Below are 22,242 nucleotides of genomic sequence, written 5' to 3' on the forward strand. Positions count from 1 at the left end.
AGAGCCAGGGGGGCCCTGAGCCTAGGCGGCCCAGGCAACTCCATTGTGGTCGGAAAGGAATGTCAGAAATGAGCTGAGAGGCAAATAAAAAACTTCCAAGGCTGTAATTTCAACGGGAAAACGGCAGGTGGCCTGTGCTGAGGGGTAGCTCTGGGTCTCAGAGACCTCCTTCATTCCAGAAAGAGAGGGAAGGGCAGGCTAGAGGAGGGGAAGGAGAGAGAAGGCTGGGAGGCTCTCCTGGCCCACAGCCTGGGCACCAGGACCCCAAAACTAAAACTTCACGCCCCATCAGACCCCCAAGTTTACCCATGGCACATCAGACCCCAGAAGGATTTCAGACATGAACCTTCTAGGCAGGATTTTTGGTAAAGACTGGACACTGAGGCCCAGAGAGAGTCAGGCCCTGTCCAGGGACACACAGATCGTGCAGGCAAAACCTGGGCCCAGGGGTCCTGACTTTTCAGGCACTCACGCCTGGGGTCACCCTGGCTCTCTATTGTCTCAGCAGGGCAAGCTCCCAAACCCCACCCCATCTGCAGTCCCTGAGGTGGCAGAGGGGCCTGGCCCCCAGTGGCCAGAGATTCTAAAACACTAACCGGATCCTGTCACTCTCCAGCTTAAGCCTGCTGACTGCAGGATAAGGCCAAAGCTCCTCAGAGGACCCACAAGGCCCCCATGATCAGCTCGCCTCTCCAGCCTCATGGCCATTCCATTTCCTGGAGTTCCCCAAAGCTCCCGGATGGTTCCCCCTCTTCTGCCTCCTGGCCTTTGCACACGCTGTTTCCATTGCCTGAAATGCCCTCCTGTCCTCTGCTTCACCAGGACACCGTGTGGACATGAGTTCCTCGTTCCTCTAGGCAGACTTTCTTGCCCCCAGTTCTATGCCTCCCCCAGCCTCTGATGTCCTCAGGGGGGCAGGGTAGTACTATATTCATCTCAGCATCACACACATCGTTCAGCACCTGCATACTGCAGGAGACTCAGTAAATGCTGGAAATGAATGTTCTAGATAGAGAGACTGAATGAGGCCCTGGAAATGGCCTACGAGTGGACCTGGCCTAGCAGGGCCATCCTGGGGCAAAGGGGCACATGCTCAGAGCCTGGCCCTGCTTCTTCTGAACACTGGCCTCTGAGGGAAGCCTCACCACTGGTCTCAATATTCCATGTTAGAGCTCAGAGGCCAGCTGCGCAGCCTGGGGTGGGAAGGAGCAGTCAACCACAGGTGACAGGTCTGATCCCTGCCTGGGACTATGCTAAGTGCTCCACGCATAGTGTCTCGTTGGATCCTCACAGCACAGCACTGCTGAGCTGGGGATTAGTATTCCCATTCCACAGGTGAGGGGAGCGAAGCTCAGAGAGGTTAAGTAGTGAGCCAGAGGTCACACAGCCAAGCACCTAAAGCATCAGAAGCTTGGCAGCTGAAAGAAGGGGGTAGAAGAGCACTTTTCTTTTTTCTGACTCTACAACTCAAGTTCTCTGTCCTGTATCCTCCCCAGGCCCAGCAAAGCCTTCATTGCCAGGTCAGGGCCCTGAATCTCAGGCCTCTTAAGCCTTGATCTAGAGCTGAGGTCACCCTGCCCCCAACGGTGGCTTCCATCCCCGAGCTGCACTGCGCCTGACCTCACAGCAGCTGTACGCCCAGCCAGAGGGGCAGAGGGAGGATGGGGCCTGGGTACCCAGGCCAGGTTCACCCTGGGATTCTCTCTCTTATGGCCTCAGTTTTCCCTTCTGAAAAACAGGCAGAACCACTTTGCCTAGTAGACACTGGAGGTTTTGCAAAAGCATCTTGGAATATTAAAAAAAAAAGTAATAATAAGTCAAAGGTAAACCACTTAGCTCTGGGCTCCATGACCCATGCCAGGCCGCAAGTCCTGCCAAGGCCTCACCCAGACCAACCGATGCCCTCCCTGCCTCCCACCCCACTGGAGCCTCCTGGTACCACCTGCAATAAAGGAAGGACCCCAGGTCTGCTCCTGTCCCCGACTTAAAACATTGTTCCCTCTGTCCTGCGACCTTCTAGGCCTCCATCAGCTCCCTGAGCTGCAATCGCAGAGAATTTTCTCATTAGGGAGGTGAGAGACACAGCAGCGAAGACATTGGTTTTGGAATCAGAATGGCCTGAGTTCACAGCTCAGCTCCATGGTGTTGGGAAAGTTATGAAACCTGGCTTAGGCTTAGTTTCCTCCTCTGTGAAATGGGGACGCTGACAGTGCTCTCATAAGCCGTTCGAGGATTAGAACGTGACAGTGTATACATAAAGAGCCTCACTGGTTCCCAGCACTTGGTAGCTGGTGGCTGGGGTCATTACCCCCTACCTGCACAGCAGAGGTCTCCACTACCACGGCCTGAGGTGCCCAAGACCCCCAGAAGGAAAGATCCACTGGGACTAGTCCCCTGTCCCATCATCTCCCCCCAACTCCTCAGCACCCCAGCGCTGAGCCATTCGAAGGAACTGCAGCTCTAGGACAGAGATGCCCGGGCTCCAGCAATCCCATTACAAACAGGAAGCACAGGAAAGCGCCTCAGAGACTGTGGGACCCGGTTGGCAAGCGGCTTCGTGTGAACCCTCCAGATTACAGAGCCCCTCACCTGGAAGAAGTCTCCCAGGACCCTGCAGTCTAGTCCTCTGCCTCCACTTATCAAACTATCCCGGAAAAAAAGACTTACTTGCTCCCATTGCCTAAAAATCCCCGCAACATCCCTAGACCAGGGATGGCAAATAGGTATCCATCCCGTCAGTTACTGCTGACTGTCTGGGAGCTGCTGCGTGGAAGGGGACTCTGAGGTTCTGTCTCCACTGAGCGGGAAAGAGCCCAGTGGTCAATTAGCAATGCGTGCCATGGGCTCAGCGGGGGAAGTGTCTACACACTCCCTGTGTTCACTTCTCCCACTTGCATGGGCCTTGACTGTGAGATCCCAGAAGGCAGCACCACGCCTTATGTAACTCCGTGTCCCATTTCATGTTCCACGCAGCACCTAGCCTAGAGTAGCAATTCAGCGAATGTTTGCCCTGGTGATCCTTCCCATGTGGAAGTTCTCCTTGGTATCTAGCTACAGGATCTCTTGCTGCAGTAGAAGCCTGTTCTTGCTAGAATAATATCCTGAGGGGTCCAGCCAAGTTTTCCACGGCGTTTGTACTCAACCCCAGCCCCTGATCCCTTTCCCCCACCGCCCTGCGCTCCGAGAGGAGCCGGGTTCTCACCGGGGAGGTGGCGTGGGGGGAGCCAGAGGGTAAGGCCTGTCGAACATGTGCATGTGATAGGCTGGCGGGGAGTAGACAGGTGGGGGTTCTTCATCAGAGCTGTCAGGCTCCAAAGTCCTTTCCAAGATCTAGAGCAGAAACAACAACAAAAAAAGACATGTTAACAATCCTTCTCTGAATTTAAATAACATTCAGACGAAAGCCAGGGGGGCAAGGGTGCGTCGTAAGGGAACGCTGCGTCGCTGCGGGAGTGTAAACGGATAGGGCCACCACTTTGCCAAACTGTTTGGTTTTCTGTAAAGCTGAACGCATGGCTGCCTCTCACCCTACAGTTCCAACATACTCAATGGGCATGAAAGCACACGTCCCCAAAAGAATGTTCAGAGCAGCATTATCCATCCGAGCAAGGTTTAAAAACAGGCCAAACAAATCACGGGGCTAGAAGTCAGAGCAGGAGGACCTCTGTGGGGGTGCAGCAGGCCGGGACGGGACACCAGGGGGATTCCAGGCTCTGTGGGTGTTTCCTGACCCTGGGCGCCGGGGCAACTTCGTTGAGCCGCACACGTATGGTTCGCGTAGTTTTCGGGACATGGGTTATTTCTGATAAATAACTTCAACATCATTCGTACTTTCTCTCAAAGTACCTCCACGTCAATGATCTCACCCGAAGTCAAACAACTTGGCAAGGTAGGATAGAGTTCGTTACTCCCATTTTATAGATAAGGAAACTGAGGCCCAGGCTAAGTGACATGGCAAAGCTGTATGCTCTCTTTAGAACTGAGTCTTCAACTTGGACATGGTCTCCACAGCAAGGATCCGTCCTTCAAGCACAATGCCCACACGCCCTGGTTGGATTCTTAGGGCGGACAGTGGCAAGGGGAGTACCCAGGATGCCTCTCCCTCCTGGATGATTCTCTTCATCCAGAAGCCAGATAGAGGGGCAGGGAAAAGCCAAGGGCTGGGCTAGGCCCAGAGTTCCTGCTCCGTGGACTGACCTGGATCCTTCCCCAGGGATCCACAGAGGAGTCTGGGGCAGGAGGCAGGAGGTGACCATCAACCAGGAGATCCCAGGTCGGACACACCCCAGCTGGCCTACACCTTAGCTTCCTGCTCCCTGTCCTCTGCTCCCCACTTCTGTTCCATCTCTTCCAAGACCAAAGAACACGGGAAGGGCTCAGAGGCTGTCAGTGGGCCCCAGAGTCCCCAGGCCCTGCATCTTAACCCCGAGTGAGTTTGCAGAAGTCACGCTAAACTGCTTCTGCAAGCCTGGGCGGGGCCGGGTGGCACGGGCACCTGTCCGCCCTGAGCCCACCCCGCCCGGGCACCCAGGGTCTCACAGGGACACCCTGGCAGGTGGGCAGGTGGGCGGCACACACACAAGTGCGTACATGCTCTCACACACACTGCCACACTTTGTGCATACACAGCCAGCCCGACCCGAGGAGGCCTCCCGCCCTGGAATGCACTAACGTTCTTTCCTTTCAGGCGGAAAGTATTTAAACAGATGCTTTTGCAGAAAAAGAAGAATGTAGCTGCCTTGTGGGCCACTGCTCTGCTTAGCCCAAATTTCCACAAGAAAAAAAAGAAAGAGAGAGAGAGAGGGAACACTGCAAGCTCCAGTCTAGCTCACTGGGGAACGTCGGGTGCCTGGCACAGGACAGGGGCTCAGCAACTACCTGGCGCACCCAGAGAACAGTGTTGCTTCTGCTCCCAGCCCGCACTCCCTGCCCCTCAGACCCTGCTGCTCTGAGGGACAGGGTTCCCGGCTGGGGCCTTGAGGCCAACTTCTCCTTCAGGGGCTGGTGTGAGGGACACGGGTGAGGAGGGGAGAGCTGTTTCCTGGGTGAGGAGGGGAGAGTTGGATTCTTAGGACGAAGGAAGCTGCTTGAGGTTTCCTAGGCCGCGGCCTGTAGCCTCCCGCCTCCAGACTCAGGGAGATCAGGCCTCTGTGCGGCTGCCCCAGGAGGCCCCCCTCCCCTCACGGCCGCTCCTGCTCCTCAGAGCAGCCTCCTGGGGCTGCAAGAACCAGACGTTCATCAGAAGCTCCTGGAGCAGAATGAGGAACCGCCAAGGAGGCAGGCAGCGGGCCAGGCACGCTCCAGAAAGGCTGATCCCGAGCCTCCAGGGAGAGTAACCCCAGCCGTGTTCCTGGCCCCCCTCGGCCTCTCTCCCCACAACCCCGCCAGCCGCACTGAGGTTGTTCTTCGGGCTGTAAGGGCGCTGAAGTCTTCGGCTCTGTGGCCCTGCGGCTTCACTCAGCGTGGGTGATGGATGCCTGCCAGGTGCTCCGGGGACCAGGGTCCAGGCCACTGATCTGACAGGAGCTATTTCTCTGTGGCAAGGATGCCCCTCGGGCCAGCCCGCCATCCATCAGCCGCCAGCGAGGGGGCTTTTTCCAGTCAGCAGTTAGTGTCATTCCAGCTGCTCATAAATCTTCTGAAGCACTTCCCGCTGCCTCAGGAACTGCCTGCCGATGCGCCAGGCAGAGCCCCAAAGGTGGGCGTCTGGGGCAACAGCCACGGAGGGATGCTGAGAAGGGGCTCGATTTGGAAAGCAAGAGTCTCAGAAAAACAGGAGCACGCCCAGTGCAGGCCTATCAAGGGGATGGTGAAGACCCGTGGAGATTCACAGGCCCGCGGGTGCCGTGGACAAAGGAGGAAAGATTATTCTACCCTACCTGCCAGACTGCAGAATCAACGAGACCGCAGAAAGGGTCAGAATATGCAGAATACTTTCCTTCCAGCTCACACTTAAAGGATGTATTTGCCTCTCTCTCTGTCAAATAAATACATAAATTAAAAAAAAAGGGGGGGGGGTGCCTGGGTGGCTCAGTTGGTTAAGCATCTGCCTTCAGCTCAGGTCATGATCCTAGGGTCCTGGGGTCGAGCCCCACATCGGGCTCCCTGCTCAGCAGAGATTCTGCTTCTCCCTCTCCCTCTGCCTGCTGCTCTGCCTACTTGTGCTCTCTCTCTCTCTCTGTCAAATAAATAAATTAATTTAAAAAAAAAAGGATGTATTTGCAAACACACACTCACACACACACACACACACACTCACCCCTCCTTCCCACAGAGAGGATCTGGGTTTTCTGAGACCCCTTCCACTGGCTAATCCAGGCCGTTCAAAGGAGCAGTCTCCCAAAGAAAGAGACTAAAGAAACCTGTGCAAAGACCGGAACAACACTTATTCACTCAGCGAGCGTTCCCTGGGTGCCTGTTACGTGCCAGGACTGTCCTGGGTGCTGCAGGTGACACGGGGAGGAGGCAGATGTCATGCCCACGGGGCTTCTCCTCCACCTGGAGGGAGAAATCGCAGGCAGCACCAACTAAAGGAAGAAGGGCCAGCGGCCTCGCCCTGCAGAAGGACTCGGGCTGACAGGGTCTTGGATGCCTGCAGGGCGGGGTGGACCAGGAATCTGAGGGCATATCTGGGTCTAGGTTTTCTCTGTCAACGAGGGTAATAATAATAATGATGCCGCCTCACAAAGCGCATGAGGACTGCAAGGACGGATACATCTGAAGCCTGTAGGATGGTGCCTGGCACAGGATGGGACTCAGCGAAGAGCAGAGTTAAATGCCATCTGCTGGGCCCTTCCGTCCTGTCCCTGGCCACATGTCCCACCACATGTACCTTCTCGCTGCCCTGCAGGCAGTGACCCGATCACAGAAAGACTCTGTGCGCCCCTTCTGCACCCAGCACGGCAGGTCCTGCGGAGACCGGGGCTCACACATTTACTGGACTCTTGGAGGGGCCAGGTGGGCCCTGAGGCAGCAGGGTGGTCCCTTCTCCCCCAGTGACCTCGCTGAGAAAGGAGGGACCTGCTCGGGACTGCCTGCTGCCGCCTCCATCATGCCTTGGTCAGAGGAATTTAACTAGTATGTCGGAGGTCCCTCCTCTTTGGTGGCTCCCCATGCTCTCTCTCCACGGCCTGGCCTTCTCAAGTTCCCCGTCTCTGCCACTCCAGAGGTCCTGACAGATGGTCCCGCTGCGGGCTCCCTAAGTGACCCGTGCTCTGTCTCACCTCTGAGCCTTTGCAGGAGCGCTTCCCTCCGCCTGCACACCCTGTCCCTCACTCCCCACTCTTTCTTTGGGCCTCAACTTGGCTATCCCTTTCTCTGGGAAACCATCCTCCTCTCCTGCTCCCACTTCTCCCACCATAAGCATTTACCGCTCTCCCAGCTCCCACTGCCTGAGTCTTGTGAGCTCTGTGCCCGCAGAAACCCGGTCTGACTTGGCCACGGTGGACACCCAGAAGTGCAAAAGGAGCCTTTCCAGGAAAATACAGGCTAGAGGGCCCCAGCCTGGAACTGGACTTCGGTATGTTGGAGTAGGGCCCGAGTGTCTGCATTTTTAACAAGCTCCTCAATTCTGATGGCCCCTGAGCGGGGTCTAGTACCATGCCTGGCACACCACCGAGTAGGTGCGCCGTGTTTGTTGAATGACTGCATGATTTCTGCCCATAAAAGGCCACTGACCGGCTTGGGTCCGGGGTTCCTACGAGAAAGGGGCTACCGGCGAGCTAGAAGTCAGACAGGTCTAACAACCCAAGTCCTCTAAGAGGTTCAGTCAGCGTCGGGCCTCCCGGTGAATGATGGGGGGGGCGCGCCCCTACCTCCGGGGGGATGCTGTCCTCCGAGTCGGAGCTGTCCTCATAGACGCTGCCGCCACCGCCCTCCAGGTTCATCTGCAGCAGCTGGTCGATGGTGGCGTCCACGGCGCCGCTGTTGGCGCGCAGCACGCACTCAATGATGTCGTAATCCATGTTGGGGAACATGGTCTTGAAGTCGTCCATGGCCTGGTTGAACTCGAGGCGGCGCACCTGGCGGGCGGGCCGGCTGTTGTTGAGCTCCTGCGAGGCGGCCCCGGCCCCGGCCCCGCGCGCCCCCGCCGAGCCGCCCCCGCCGCCGCCCCCGCCGCTGCTGCTCCGGCGGAACAGGCTGGTCATCTTGCCGAGCCGCTGGGGGAGAATGTTTGCGGCCGGCGCCGAGCCCCTGCCCCTGGATCCCTGCGCCGTGGCCGCTCGCTCGGTGGGCTCGGGAGACTCCCTCCCGCGGCTCCCGCTCCCCTGGGCGGCCGGGCGGGGGCGGGGCGCGCGGGGTCGCCGGGTCGGGAGGCTAGGGCGCGGGGCCACCGGCGGCCCTCGGGGAGCGGCCCTCGCGGGGCGGCGGCATCCGGGCCTGGGCCTCTGGTCATCCACACCCCCGGGGCATCCTGGGGCCGGCGGTCCCACCTGAAACAGAGGGAGGCAGAGTCAGGGGCGGGATGCCAGGGGCATGAGAGAACCCGAATGCACGGGAGAACCGCTTCCTTGTGCTTTCTCTCCGGCTGCGACAGTCAAACAGCCAGGGTTCTGTGCTAGCACAGGACTGCTACCTGCTAGCCCGGGCTTACTCCGGGCCGGGTCCTCGGTGTGCTGGGTGGGCGGACTCCTGACACCGCTATGAGGTAGGTGCTAGTATCCCCATTTCGCAGGTAGGAAAACTGAGGCATAGATGTGGAGGAATTAGGATTTGAACCCAGGACTATGGCCACTGGTCTCAGCCACTACTCCTACTGCCCAGGAGCCCTGACCACCTGAGGCAGGAGGGGCTCTGTACAGACCCCAGCCTGCCCTCTGGTCTCCAGCCCACCCCAGTCTCTGCTTCCCACATCACCGTCCCAACTTGATGATGCCAACATCATGGCCTCCAATTTGTGGAGAGTGCCATTAAATCTGCGACAGAAAACTGTCCGGCCCGCTCACAACCAAGCACGTAAATCACTGCCAAGGTCACATTTTGTTAGTGCAGTCAACTGAGAGTTGAATATGTCTAAAAACCTCAAATTCTGACTTTCTCCTGCTTATCCCAAAATTAGTAATTTTGTTAATTGTAGAAAAGTGGCAGCTTTAAGGGACCGTTCCATCAAAGGATGTTTCTTAAGTTCCTAAGTTTGACACAACAGGTGCAAAGCTATTTTCCCTTTTCTAGGACTTGGGGTTATCATCTTAACAGCTGACACAGAAACATTCGTGTGAGCAAATCAGCATGATGCTCTTGCTTGCCATGATCTCAGCCATCAAACAGCTGATGGTGTAAGAAGGACGAGAGCAGAGGAGTATGGAAGGTGCTGTAGATGGGCTCTCACTCACCCCAGGGTCAGAAGATCCAGCGCTACCATTGATTCCCTCTGTCTCTTTCGGTCAGTCCCTGCCCAGGTCGAATGAGACTGCATATTGTTCCCCAGGGCCACCATGCTGAGATTCTAACCTCCTTCAAACCTCTAACTCCTTAGAGGGATGTGGAAATTGTCCAGGGCTCCTGTTCTGGGGCTTGTTGGGTGGGCGTCTGCCCAGTCCCAGAAAGGTGGGCTATATCGAAGAATGGAAAACTAGGGGCGCCTGGGTGGCTTAGTGGGTTAAGCAAACGTCTGACTTCGGCTCAGGTCATGATTTTGGGGTCCCTCGATTGAGGCCTATTGGGCTCTCAGTGGGGAGAAGCAGACTCCGTGCCAAGCTGGGGCGTCTCCTCCGCTTGGCAGGGAAGTGCCCCTATCCCCGCTTGTTCTCACTCTCTTTCTCAAATAAATAAATAGATAAAATATTTTTTAAAAAAAGAATGGAAAACTAGAAGCACTTGGGTCCCATGCAGCCTCTGGACACTGATATTACAGAACTACAATCCCTCCCAGCTTCTGGAACATACCTATTAACACTCTGGTTTATCTGTCTACATCTAGATACTTTCTCTATGCATCCACTACCGTATGTATGCATTTTTTTATGGAAATTCTATGCAACTTGTTTTTCCACTTAATAATTTATTGTAGCCGTCTTCTTATGTCAGAACATATAGATCTACTGCACCATTTTTAATGCCTGAGTAGTATTCTGTTGACTGGGTGAAGCATGATTCATTATCCAACTCCTTCCACCCCCCTGTCTTCCCAAACGAGCAACTCACAGCCCAGGGAAGCCAAAGCCATTTTACAAGGAGACATAGAGGGGTGACCTCAAATGGTCAGTCCAAGAACTGTGATGAAAATGAGCACAGGAAGGTAGCCAAGTATGACACAGCGTTCCACAGCCGGCTTTAGACACCCCAACCCCCACGTCCACACCCCTCCACCACCCCTGCCACATCAGAAGGTCAGAGGATGCTCTGATTCTGCCAGAACTCTACCCTAGAGCCGCCGCCTTTGTCCCGGGCTCCGGAAACCTGCGCTGCGGCCTCTGACAAAGACCTCGGGGGCACGAGGCCCCAGAAGCCAGGGCCCCGGCTGCCATCTGCTATGCTGACGTCATCATACATACAGGTCAGTGCCTGTGCTATCACCCTCTCCGGAGTAGAGCCACCTTCTCGCTGCCCCGCAAATAATTTATTAAGAGATAGAGGGACTTGGCTCTCGCTTTGCCAAGGGCAGACCCGTGGGGAGTGAAGCCAGCACCAGACCCCCCTTCTTCCGGATGAAGAAGGAAGATGATGGGGTCCAGATCTCCCCCATTAGCAGGCCCCTGGATCGGCCCCTCGGGCTGTGTCAGGAAGGTCCCGAGAGGCATCCCCACCCCCTGCCGTTTACGGGAAGCGCAGGGGTTCAGAGCCAGGCTGCCGTCCCTGCTCTGCCCCTCCCCAGCTGTGGGACCTCGGAGGAGTGTCCTCCCCTCTCTGGGCCCAGTACCCTCACCTGTACTTATGGGACTTCGATGAGGATGAAACAAGATCATCCCCCACGCAGTGCCTGGAACATGGCGAGCTACCTGACTGCTGTTGTCACCGCCCCAGAAGGCTGGCGAAGAGCCAGGAGCAGTTGGCACACCAGCCAAACTCTTCCCCAGAGTGGCTGGGGCGGGCGAGTCCTCCAGGCCTTAGAAGAAGTACTGATCCTCGAAGCCCCAGGGGAGGCTGGCTGGCCTGGGCAGCTGGAGACACCACAGGTCAGGCCACCTCCTCTTCCATTTACCCCGGGTGCGAAGCCTGGAAAAACAGCCTGTCCTGTGCACACCATGATATGGCACGGCTGACAACTCTGGGCCAGCCCCACAGCCTGCCCGCACGGCAGACGACGGCGCTGACGCCCAGGACCCGTCAGAATGGCTCAAAGACATATGGCCCGTGGGGGCCAAGCCTAGACTTTCCCATCGCAGCTCGTCCTGTGGATGAGGAGCGAGTGGCTCAGAAACGCTAATGGGAAGTGCGGGGAAGCAGAAATACCATCTCCACAGGACTCCGCAAGAACGCACAGACCCCAAAGCCAAGCTGCCTACAATTAGCACCAGGTGGGGCGACACAGCACCCCCACCCCCACCCCGTGAGGACCATCCCTCGCTAAGCTCAAGTGCAGAGTGTGAGGCCAGGGCTGAGGTGGGCCAGCACGGCTGGGAGCAGGGAGGAGGGCTGTCCTCGGGGTCAGTGTCGTCCATGCCAGGCTGCCTTTTGCAACCAGCATGGCTCAGATGAAAAGCAATTTAAAACACATGGAAGAATTAAGGCAGGCGACTTCGGTTTACAAGCTTGTGCCAGGCGCTTTGACATTCAATCCTTATTACAACTCCAGAGATAGACGTTATCGTCTCCATGTCATCGCTGTGGAAACCAGTTCAGAGAAGTCAGGTAACCTGCACAAAGTCACACAGCCAGTACGTAGAGAGGCCAGAATTAGGAACCCACCTCCTAGGAGCCAAAAGTGCCCAGTCAGGCTTGGAGGGCTAGGAGCCAAGGAACCTCAGAAATGCAGCCACGTGTGGCCCGGGCTCAGAAGACTGGGCACAGCCTGGCTGCCATTGTGACCTAGACAGCACTGGGGGAGGGGTGTCTGTTGGCCAGGCCCCAGAGCCGGCTCTGTGACCTTGGGGAAACCGCTCCACCTCTCTGAACCCCAGCTGCCCAGTGCTGGCAGGACAACAGAGGGAGATAACCCCTGACCCACTTCTGAAAAAGGAAGTGAATGAAACCCGTTGAGCCTGTTAGATGTCTTGGTCTTGGAGGCCCACTCCGCAGCTCTCCCAAACTCTGCACTGTGAGTGACCTGGGGACTTGGAAGCAGAAATTCCACACCTGTCCACCCCCAGGTCCCAGGGAGCCCGGCCTTCCGCTTCCCCATGAAGGAATCCGGGCCCGGGAGGACTCCAAGTGTGAGGAGACCGCCAAGGCCTGAGTCACTCCTGGCCTGGCCCAGGGAGGTGGGCCAACTGCCCGAGTTCTGTTCTCCTGACCTTGCCCAAGGTCAGTCCAGCCAGTCTCCTGCAGGACCAGGTAGGGTCCACCCGGGAGATGTGAGAGCCCGGGGGCCAGAGTCCTGGGCTGCCCTTCTGACTGGGCCCAGTAAAGCCCAGTAAGGCTGTGTGACTTGGAGAAATCACTTCGCTTCTCTGAGCCTCAGCTTCCTCATTTGTAAGAACAGGTGTAATACCACCTACAAGGGATGTTGTGATGGAACTTATATGGGGGCCTGGAGCTAGTAAGCACCCGAGGAAACAGGTTGGTGTGGCCTTAGGCACAGGCCTTGGCACTTGGCTACCCTCACAGCCTGAATGATCTTATCCAGTCCGCTTTAAATACCATCCACACGCTGAATACAGGCTCCCAAATTTCTCTTGCCCTGAGGCCTCCTGGGAACACGCCCTTCAACTCTACAGTTGCACCGCCGACCGGCTGCCCCCTCTTGGATGTCCAATAGCAGCTCTGACATAATGGGTCATCCGACTTCGTGGTTCCTTCCAAACCCACCCTGCTCCTCCCACCTTCCTCATCTCTGTGAACGGCAGCTCCACGTGACTCGGGCCCGAAGCTCAGGCGTCTCCTTGAGTGCTCGAATTCTCTTACACCCACACCCAGTGGCAGCAAATCCCATTTTTCCTATCTTCAAAACCATCCCAGAACCCGGCTGCCCCTCACCACCTCCCCTGCTATCACTCGGCCTGTCGGTGTCCCCCACTGCCTTCCTTCAGAAAATTCACCGTGGTGGTCTCGTCATTCCTCTGCTCCAACCCCTACCTTCCCCCCCCCCCCCCCCGCCCCCATGGCTCCTCATGTCCTCAGAACACAACCTAGAGCCTTACTGTGGTCTGCCAGGCCCCACACCGTCCTGCCTGGGCCACCTGCCTTTGCCGTCAGACCTCACTCTGTCCCCTCCCCTCACTCTCCCTGGGCATCCTGGATCCTTGCTCATCCACTTGCAAGCCATGCGCGCTCCCATCCAGGGGCCTCCATCTCCTCCCAGATATGGACATGCTGCCTCCCTCCCTTCCTTCGGGCCCCTACTCAAGCATAATCTTATCAAGCACCAGCCCTACCTGCCACGTTCCCTCACCTCCTGCCCTGCTTTGTTCTCCTTAGGGAACAGACCACATGAGAGATTATTATATATTTCCTTGTTGTTGACCATCTCCGCCACTGGGAGGTAAGCTCCACGAGGGCCAGGCCTATGCTTTATTCACTGTGCTGAGTACAGCACCTTCACGGTGCCTGGCACTGACAATGGAGATTTGTTAGGGGGATAAAGAAGGGAAAGGAAGAGGCAAGAGCACCATGAAATGTGGGTCGCCTTCCCTTCCCTTCCTCCTCTGGCTCATAGCAAGGCGGGCGGTAGCGGGAGGACTCCTTAGTTTCCAAAGTCCTTTCTCCTCTACGGTCTCACTTAGTCCTCATGAAAAAGCTATCGTTTCTATAGGGACATGCATTATTATCCCACTTCACAGATGAAACAACTGAGGCCAAGGCAGTCAGTGCCATGGTTAAGGTCCTGGGAGCCTCCTGCTGCCCAGCCTGAGGGCCTCCTCCCTTGCGAGGCACAAAACGCCGATGGCAGGATGGTCCCCTCGCCAAGTCAGCGTCAGCTCCAGGGGACAGGAAATCAACTCCCTCCAATATCTGACTTAACACTCCTCCTGCCACCCAACCCTGAAAGGTAGGGGTAGAACAGAAGGCCTCAAGAAGAGACAGAGTTAGGAGACCAGAGGTCCCAAACTGCCGGCACTTCCCTTTCCCCAACCCTCTCTCGTCTAGAAGGAGGAGGGACTGCCCAAGGCCAGCTCTGTCTCAGCACACCTCTGGCTCCCTCCTCTGAAAATCCCCCAAGGACAAGCCACACACCGGAGCTTGTGATCAGTCCGTAATTGCTGTGATCCCGCCCTGCAGAGGGGACTCACTGTCCCTTCTCGCCTCAGGTCTGGGCCCAGCCCAGTGGCACCGCCAAGCCAGGCCACTAGGTGGTGTCCCAGGGCTCAGGCCCCTGCTGGTCCCAGGGAAAGGGCAGGCGAAGCAGCTTCCCTCCGAGAACCCAAGAATCTGCCCCACCCCCACCTCGGACTAAAAAGGAGAGGAACCCCAGCAGCCCAAGAGTCTCAGAACCCACGACTGGAAGGGTCTCAGAAGAACTTATTGTCCAAGTGGGAAACACAAGGCCCACACGTGCCACCAAGTTCTAGCCCCCGGCCTTGGCGGACGCGGGGATCTATGTAGGTGTTCCCCCTGTCCTGTGGAGCCCACAGAGCCCGGTAGCGGGTGACTGGAATGGGCAAGCTGGATGCACCCTGCTCCCCAGCCCTTTCTCTCCCGTATGAGAAGGCGACCGCCCGGCTTGCTTCGTCTCATCAGGAATCCGGGCTGCAAAAGCCAGCGGGGCCAGAATGAGGCCATATGGCCCCTGGGACGCTTGTGTCGCCATGGCTAAGTCCTGGGCAAACCTCAGGTGGGTACTGGCAGCGCTAACGGGGAGGCTGCCGGGCCAAGGGCAGCTGCATCCTTGTCCAGCTGTCACCTCAGTCGCCATGGGGGCAGGGCGCAGGGAGGCCGGCTGAGCCGCTGGGCTTCTGAGCTGGCGAGGCCGCAAAAAGGGGGAGAAGGGAAGGTGGGGGCCCAAGAGACAGACAGAGGCCCTGGGGGGTCTGCGCGGGGGCGCGGGGGCACGAGCGTGTGAGTGTGCGTGCGCGAGCGGCCGGAGGGGGAGGGGCGGCGCCGACAGAGGCGCCTTGTCCTCCTGCCCCTGCACCGGCCTGTTCTCTTCCCAAGCTATTCATGTCGCCGCAGCTTCAAAAGCCAGGTGACCTTTAAATGCCGAGCCTGCTGCTCCTGCCCAAGGCGCGGAAAAGGCTTAATGGAAAACTCAACCGGCCACAGCTGCTGGGGTGACGGCGACAAAGCCAGCCTCATTCTGAGGGCACCGGGCTGCCGGGCAGCCACACCTGTGCCCACCTCTGGGGGCACGACGGGCACAGCCGGCGGGGAAAGGAGGCCTGGCCGGGCCTGAGAGGAGCAGGAGGAAGAGGGGGAGACACAGTCTCAGCCCTGCCGTGTCCTGCTGTGTGACCTTGGGTTGCCCACTTAACCTCTCTGGGCCGTACCCCATCATTTAGTCCAATCTAAGCCTGGGGCAGAACAAAAGTCCCCCTTCCCAGAAAAAAAAAATCTCTTAAAAATCTGTAGAAGAACAAACAAGGAAAAGAAAGACATTTGCTTTCCTAATTTTTCTCTCTCTTTGCCTCGACGTCCATGGCCAGGTGTGTAGGCAACGGGAGCTCTACGGTAGGGCCTAGGGCAAGAGGTCTCGAAGGAAGTTAATAAGGTTCCTCATTCCAGTTGAAAACGTCTAAGATGAAGCTCCTCGAGCATGAGTAACGTGGCATTCGTTTGGCCCCTCTTGGTAGGATACTGGTGATAGTGGTAATGATAACCTAACCCTGTTGCCCGCTTCTTTCCGAGCCAACCCTATTCCTGTGCCTTCTGCATGTTAACTCTTCTCATCCTCTCGTTGCAGCCCTGCAAGGGGCGTACTGTCACTGCGATTTCTACTTTGTGGATAGAAAAATGAAGCACAGAAGAGTCCAGGGACTTGTGCGGGTCACACAGCTAAGTGGCCAAGGGAGGTCTGACTCCAGAATGGACGCTGTAAATCCATCCAGCTCCACCAACTCTCTGTGTTCCTCGAGCTGCGCACAGAGCCAGGCACGTGGCAAGAACTCAGGTAACCGTGTATTGAATTGAGTCCTCCACGGGGCACAGCTGCCCTGGGGGAGGCTGGGGGTGCGTGGGGCCCGTGTTGGGGGAGCAAGGGAAGAGGAAGGAGAAGTTTGCGGGCAAAGCCTCATCCTGAAGGAGGGACCATGGCAGTTTCCTTACAAAAAACTTTTCCCCACCCCACGAAGGTTGTTTAGTTGCCTGGACGACCAACTGTTTTCCACTTTGACCTGAGCCTCTTCGAAACTATTTCCACAACAATCCCTCTCTCCATCAACACATTCTATCAGCTTAGCCAAAACGCTCAACCCAGGAGCCTGCGAGGAGATCAAACGTCAGTGGACAGAAGGGGTGCTGCTCCCCACTGCCCTAACCCAGGGGCCGTAGCCCTGAGGAGCCCCTCTGGGCTGGCAGCAATATATGTCTACCTGGGAGCAAGTCAGGGGCCCAGACTCAGGGAAGGGAGTCCCTGGCAGCTCAGGTGCAGGCCAGTAAAACTGGGCTGGCTCCAGGTGTGAGCTCATGCTGGCCCGGGGCCAGCTCCTTGGGAAAGGGGGGCCAGCGGCCCCTCCCTGGGCCTCTCCTTCAGGCAGTTGGGCTGCAGGTCCCTCCAGAGGCAGGGCCTGCATGGTCTGGGGCTGAGCTCTCAAGTCTGGACAGTCCCAGATGTCTCTGGGCCCCTGGGACAGGTGCTCAGTCAAGGATGCCACACACTTTAGTATCTGAGCATGCCCAGAGAATCCAGGCCAAGGAACCAAGATTAGGGAGGGGTGCTCAGGGTGAGCGGGGGGGGTCCTGGGAACAGAAGTCCGACTCCTGCCCCCTTCCCCTCACACTAACACGCACTGTGCACCCACCGACTGATCCATGAATCCCACTTCTATGGAATTCATATAATATGTATCATGGAAGACTATACAACAGAGAACAAAAATGAGGCCTCTCTATATGTCTCTCTGCCCAAGACCTATGGCCAAGGGGAGCAATGCAAGGCAGTACTGTACTATAGTACGTTATAGTATGTGTGTGTCAGTATGTATGGAGAGGACATTCATAAGAAACTGATCCTATAGGTTTCTGCTGGAAGGAATTAGGTCATAAGAGACAGATCAGGGAAACCTTTCTCTGTAAATCTTTGTATATCTTTTAAATTTTGATTCATGTTCATTATCAATTTAAAAGTAAAATAAGCAGATAGCCTATAAAGAATAGCAAAATGAGAGCAATGCCAGTGATTTTTTAAATCTTTTTGCATGTGTATATTATCTACAACAGACATGAATCACTTTTGAATAATCATTATAGCAAATGTCTATGAGCGCTAACCATGTGCCATGTACTTTCTAAGCACTTGGCATGCATTATCTCATCCAAGCCTCAAAGTAAAGCAATTATAATACCCATTTTACAGATAAGGAAACTAAGGCCCAGAGAGTTTAAATAACTTACGTGGGGTCACACAGTCAGTGATGGAGCCAAAATGTGAATCCAAACGGTCTGGCCCCAGAGTCCATGCTCTTCTTAACCTCCTCCTTATACTGTCTCTCTAATTAAAACAAAACAAAACAAAAACTGAATGATGACAAAAAAAAGTCTTAAGCAAAAAGCAAACTACAGAGCCTCTAGGACTTTAGAACTTTTGTAATCCTCAGAGTCCCAAATCCATCCTTCCTGCCTCTACTAGTCCAACAGGCCTTTGCCAGTCCTGCCTCAGTGGGAGCCAGGCCCCACTCCTCTCCCAGTGCTCGCTCCTGCTCAGGGGCCTGCCCACCTCCTGGTGGCCTCACAGGGGAGAATGAAGGGCCGTGGGGAAGGTGGTGGCCGATGCCACATCTGTTCCAGAGGTCAGACCGCAGCGTGTGGGGTCCTCCGGGGCAGGGCAGGGCTGGGTCTGGCCAGGCAGCTCCTTGCGGAGGGGATACCACACGTTGGTTGTGAATGGTGCGGAGTCTGGGCAGCCTCCGCACAGAGGTTCCAAGTGGAGCTTTAGCTCTGGGCCAACCTCAGCTTACATTCTGATCACCACTGCTTGGGTGAGTGGAGCTTCTCTGAGTGAGTTTCCTCATCTGTAGAATGGGATACCTGTTCCTCTGAGGACGGGTTCCCCTCCAGGGGGATTCATGAGCTGGGCACACACAGGCTCCACACAGATGCCCTCAGCCTGGGGCAGCTGTTAGTAAGGCCCTAGGGCCCCACACTTCTCCGCGGCTGAGTCTAGAGCCTGGCCCAGGAGTCAGGCCTGGGGTTACGATCTTGAATCCAGCCCTGAAGGGGGACAATGTGCAGCACAAAGGCCTCCCATCAGGGGCCTCCAGGACCTCAGGCTGGGGGGTTCTGGGGCCCCTGAGTGGAGCAGGGAGCTGGGCCGACAGCCCCATTCCTGCCCATATTCTACTATGCATCCTAGCAGAGAAGGGACTGGAATATACTGGGGCCTGGGTCGCCCAGGCCTCCCACTCCTCCTGGGGGCCTGCCCTCTTGGGGAGGGACTCCCCGCCATCCCCAGGGGTGAAGGAGCACAAGCACACAAGCCAAGTGGCCTTCTCAGAAGTGCCAGCCTCTGGCAGCTGAGGAATGCAGGCCCAGGGCTGGGGAGCAGGGCCTTGGGGAGGGGGTGGTTGGCCCTGAGCTTCGAAAGAACAGGCAGCAGCTGTGGCTGGGAGAGCCTCGGCCCTCCCCGTCTGGCAGCCAAGACCCCATCAGAAATTCCACCCCAGCAAGAAGGGCCAGCCCAGACAGCAGATGGGATTGTTTAGAGCCACTTACCAGGCCAGCTCCTTTCCCCAACTGCAGGCTGCTACCCCCTCCTCGCCCCGGCCCCTTCTCAGTCTGTACGGCAGCAGAGCCCCCCCTCCACAGCCGGGGGCGCCCCGAAGCCAGCCGCCAGGCACCCCCTCCCGGCCTGAGGCCCTCCCCTGGCCACACCGCCGCACTTCCACACAGCCTCGTGCCCACCCGTGCCCTCTGGAGAGGCTAGGTTAGGACGGCAGGAAGAAATGTTCTCACTTCCAGATGGTGCCTATTGCCAAAGGTCACAGAGCTCCCTGGCCTGCGATTTGATCCCAGCTGGGATTTGAACCCAGACTCCGGGGCCAGTGCTCCCTCTCCGTGCGGTGCACACACTAGCAACTCCAAAACAGCTCGTGCGTCTGTGTGTGCAACACGCACCAGCTCACTCAGACCCGTTCACTCGCAAGGCCACAGGACACAACCAACCTTCATTAGGTTTTTCCTGAACACTCCCCTCCACCCCAGGTCCTCAGTCCATTCCTCTCTCCACCTAACTCCCAAGCTGCGTTTTTAAAATTACAGCCACGCTCTCCTCCACACACTGACTGCCCTAAGTGTGAGCCCACCGTGCGAGCCACGCCCTGCACTGGGCTGACGGCAGGGCCACGGGAGGCCCGCAGCCCTCTCTCTCTTCCCCATCCGTGCCCAGAATGGCTTTTACAGTGTCTGGGGCAGCAAAGGTGAGTTCAGGTTGACCTGACCCGCAGCAATGCTGGCCAGAACCAGAGGCACCGCCCTCCCAGTTGCTCGCAGGATCAGCGCTTGGACTGGAGCACAGGGAAGGGCCTCGGGCCTGCGGGGCTGCCAGCCCTGGCCCTCAAATCTGACAGTCAGCAGAAGGGGGCGGGAACTCTTGGGGGTCCCATAACCAGCCTTCTTTGCCTCCAGGAGTCTCAGTCTCCGCCTCTAGTAAATAGAAACAGCCCCTAATGAGTCTCACCCTTCCCATCACTGAAACCCCCCAGGGATGCAAGGACATGGTGGGGTGGGGGGTGGATAAGGGCCAGAGAAAGGCACCACTGTACGAGGTACAAACCCACGACATCTGCAGAAGGAGGTGGCCGTATCCCAGTCCCCCAGGGCTGGAAGGGCTTGTACCCTTTCTTAGCTACAGAACCAGAACCCTTTCCACCCCTTTCCTCATATGAGACCCTCGGCAGAAGTCCCTCAGCCCTCCCCTCCCCCAGAAGTTACACATAATCAGAGAACCTGCCATTTACCGAGTGCTGGGCCATGCTGCCCGGGCATGGTGTTGGTTAATCCTCACGAGCTTCTAGCACTGTCCATCACTGCCTTCTACCAGTATCAGAGCCATTTTACTGAGTCATGTGTGACCTAGAGGTTGTCCAGGGCTGGGCCGCACCCAACCGCCATGGCCTTACACGGCAGAGACCAGTGCACCCGTCAAATCTCCCGACACACTGGTTCCTCGCAAGGGTTTTAAAGCCTGGGTTCAACCTCCATGCTCTTGTCTCCTGAGCTGTTTGTGTCTCTGCCTGTTCCCCCTCCTGCTACCAGCCTGCTCTTGGGAAATGTTAATGTGCTTTTCTATCAGTCTCAGAAGCAAACATTCTTTGCATTAAAGCCGTGTATCTCAGAGGGTGGTGAGACTTCATCAGACTCCCCCGAGGTGTTGCTAAAAACACATATTCTCCACCCCACTATTAAATCAGAATCTGGGGGGGGGGGCTGGGAATCTGCTTTTTAACAAGCTCTCCGGGTCATTCTGATGCCCAGTAAAGCGTGAGGACTCCTACCTCACAGGGTGATGCAATTCTAGTTTTAGCTCCATCACGAACCAGCCGGGTGACCTTAGGCAGGTCATTTTACCTCCCAGGCCTCCAGCTTCCCATCTGAAAACTGGGCAAGGAGGACTAAAATGATCTCCAGACCCCTCTCCCCAGTGACAGCCTCTGTGTCTGCCCTTAGTCCTCAGATGGTTCCCAGGAGTATAACTGAATTTCATGGCCTGCACACCGTAGACACACATTAAAGAGAGTGCACATCAGACTGATTTAGGGAGAGCTGCACAAATACCTTCTCTCTGGCTCCAGGCCCTAAACAAATGACTTTTGGATTATCCACAACACTTCCCCCTCCCCCGAGCATCTACTTGCTTCATTCCAGCCCAAGCCGACCAGGATCTATAAACACTGGGTCTGCACACCTGGGCTTAGTCAACAGGCAGCAAACAAAGCCTCTGCCAAACCACCCCACAAGCCCAAACCCGCACCCGCTCTGTCTCTCAAGGGGAAGCACCCAGCCTAGGATGTGTGGACCCTGCATGCCCTTCCTCCCATCACAGAATGGGCATGAGGGGCTGGGTCGGACAGAAGGTATGGATAGAACGGCCCCAGCCTACAAGTGGGTTGCAAGGTTTATCCAGACTTAAGGGCTGTGAGGCACGGGAAGCCCCCAGCAATCGCTGGGACGTTCGAAAAGCAGCTAGACATTCCTTAGTCCCTGGGTTCCTTGATGATCACCCCTTAACACACAATGTACCTAGCAAGTGCTCAAGCATTGCTTGCTAGCGGTAAACATTTGCTTGATTCGTCCTTCAAGGTCTATGTATACTTAACAGTGGAACTGTGGGGATTCTCAGGCCCACAGACACAGGGTGACTTCAGATTCCTGTTACCTTTGCGGATGGTGAAGCTATGTGTGCTCCTGCCAAATTAACCAAGGGGGAAGGACGAGCAGGAAAGGCAAGAACGGAAACCCAACTTCTACGGTGGGACACAGCCGGGAGTTCCAGCCATGGTCTGCTGATCCTACTCATTAAAGGATACTGAAATCGATCATTTCCTCACTCTGAGCCCGCCGACTGGCCCGAAGGATGATGCTTTACGTGTGCACCGCACTTGACGGTTTACAATGCCGAGGGAGGGGGGCGGGGGTGGAGTCCACCAGCCCTTTCCATTCAGCCAGGCTCCAGGCCAGGCACGTCCCCTCCGGCAGGGACCCACTCTGGCACTGTGTGAGGGCACTCCCCCTACACGGAATCCTCGAAACAATCCCACAGGCTAGGAAGCAGATTATTTGGTAGATGAAGAGACTGAGGCAGGCAGAGAGGAATTAACTTCTCTGCGGTCTCACAGCCAGGAAGTGGCGAGTCGGGATTCTTCCCCAAAGCCCACACTCCCAACCTCTTACCGCACTGTGCCTGCACTTACATTGGTGGGCCTCTGATCTCTGCATGGGCAAAGGGAGAAACTGAGGCTCCAGAAGAGCTGGGCCCTGGAGTCAGCCTGGCAATGGTCCCCCCCACCCCCCCGGCCCATCCAGGTCCCCTGGAGCAGGGGAGTAGAACAGAAGTGG

At 56.6% G+C, this 22,242-nt stretch overlaps 1 protein-coding gene across 2 annotated transcripts in view; it reads right to left on the bottom strand.

The window, feature by feature from the left end:
- Positions 1 to 17,690, bottom strand: part of CUEDC1 (CUE domain containing 1) — a 30,155-nt gene extending 12,465 nt beyond the window's left edge. The window contains exons 1-3 of one of the 2 annotated variants that reach the window (XM_032428689.1): positions 17,584 to 17,690; positions 7,815 to 8,432; positions 3,203 to 3,330 (exon numbers count right to left, since the gene is read on the bottom strand). In XM_032428689.1, the coding sequence (XP_032284580.1) occupies positions 3,203 to 3,330; positions 7,815 to 8,147 (461 nt within the window). In that variant the 5' untranslated portion in view covers positions 8,148 to 8,432; positions 17,584 to 17,690. The remainder of the gene's footprint in view (positions 1 to 3,202; positions 3,331 to 7,814; positions 8,433 to 17,583) is intronic. The other variant, XM_032428690.1, reaches the window with a different exon arrangement.
- Positions 17,691 to 22,242: the final 4,552 nt, after the last annotated feature.

Source organism: Phoca vitulina, unplaced genomic scaffold (assembly GCF_004348235.1).
Source record: "Phoca vitulina isolate PV1807 unplaced genomic scaffold, GSC_HSeal_1.0 scaffold40, whole genome shotgun sequence".
Taxonomy (NCBI): Eukaryota; Metazoa; Chordata; class Mammalia; order Carnivora; family Phocidae; genus Phoca; species Phoca vitulina.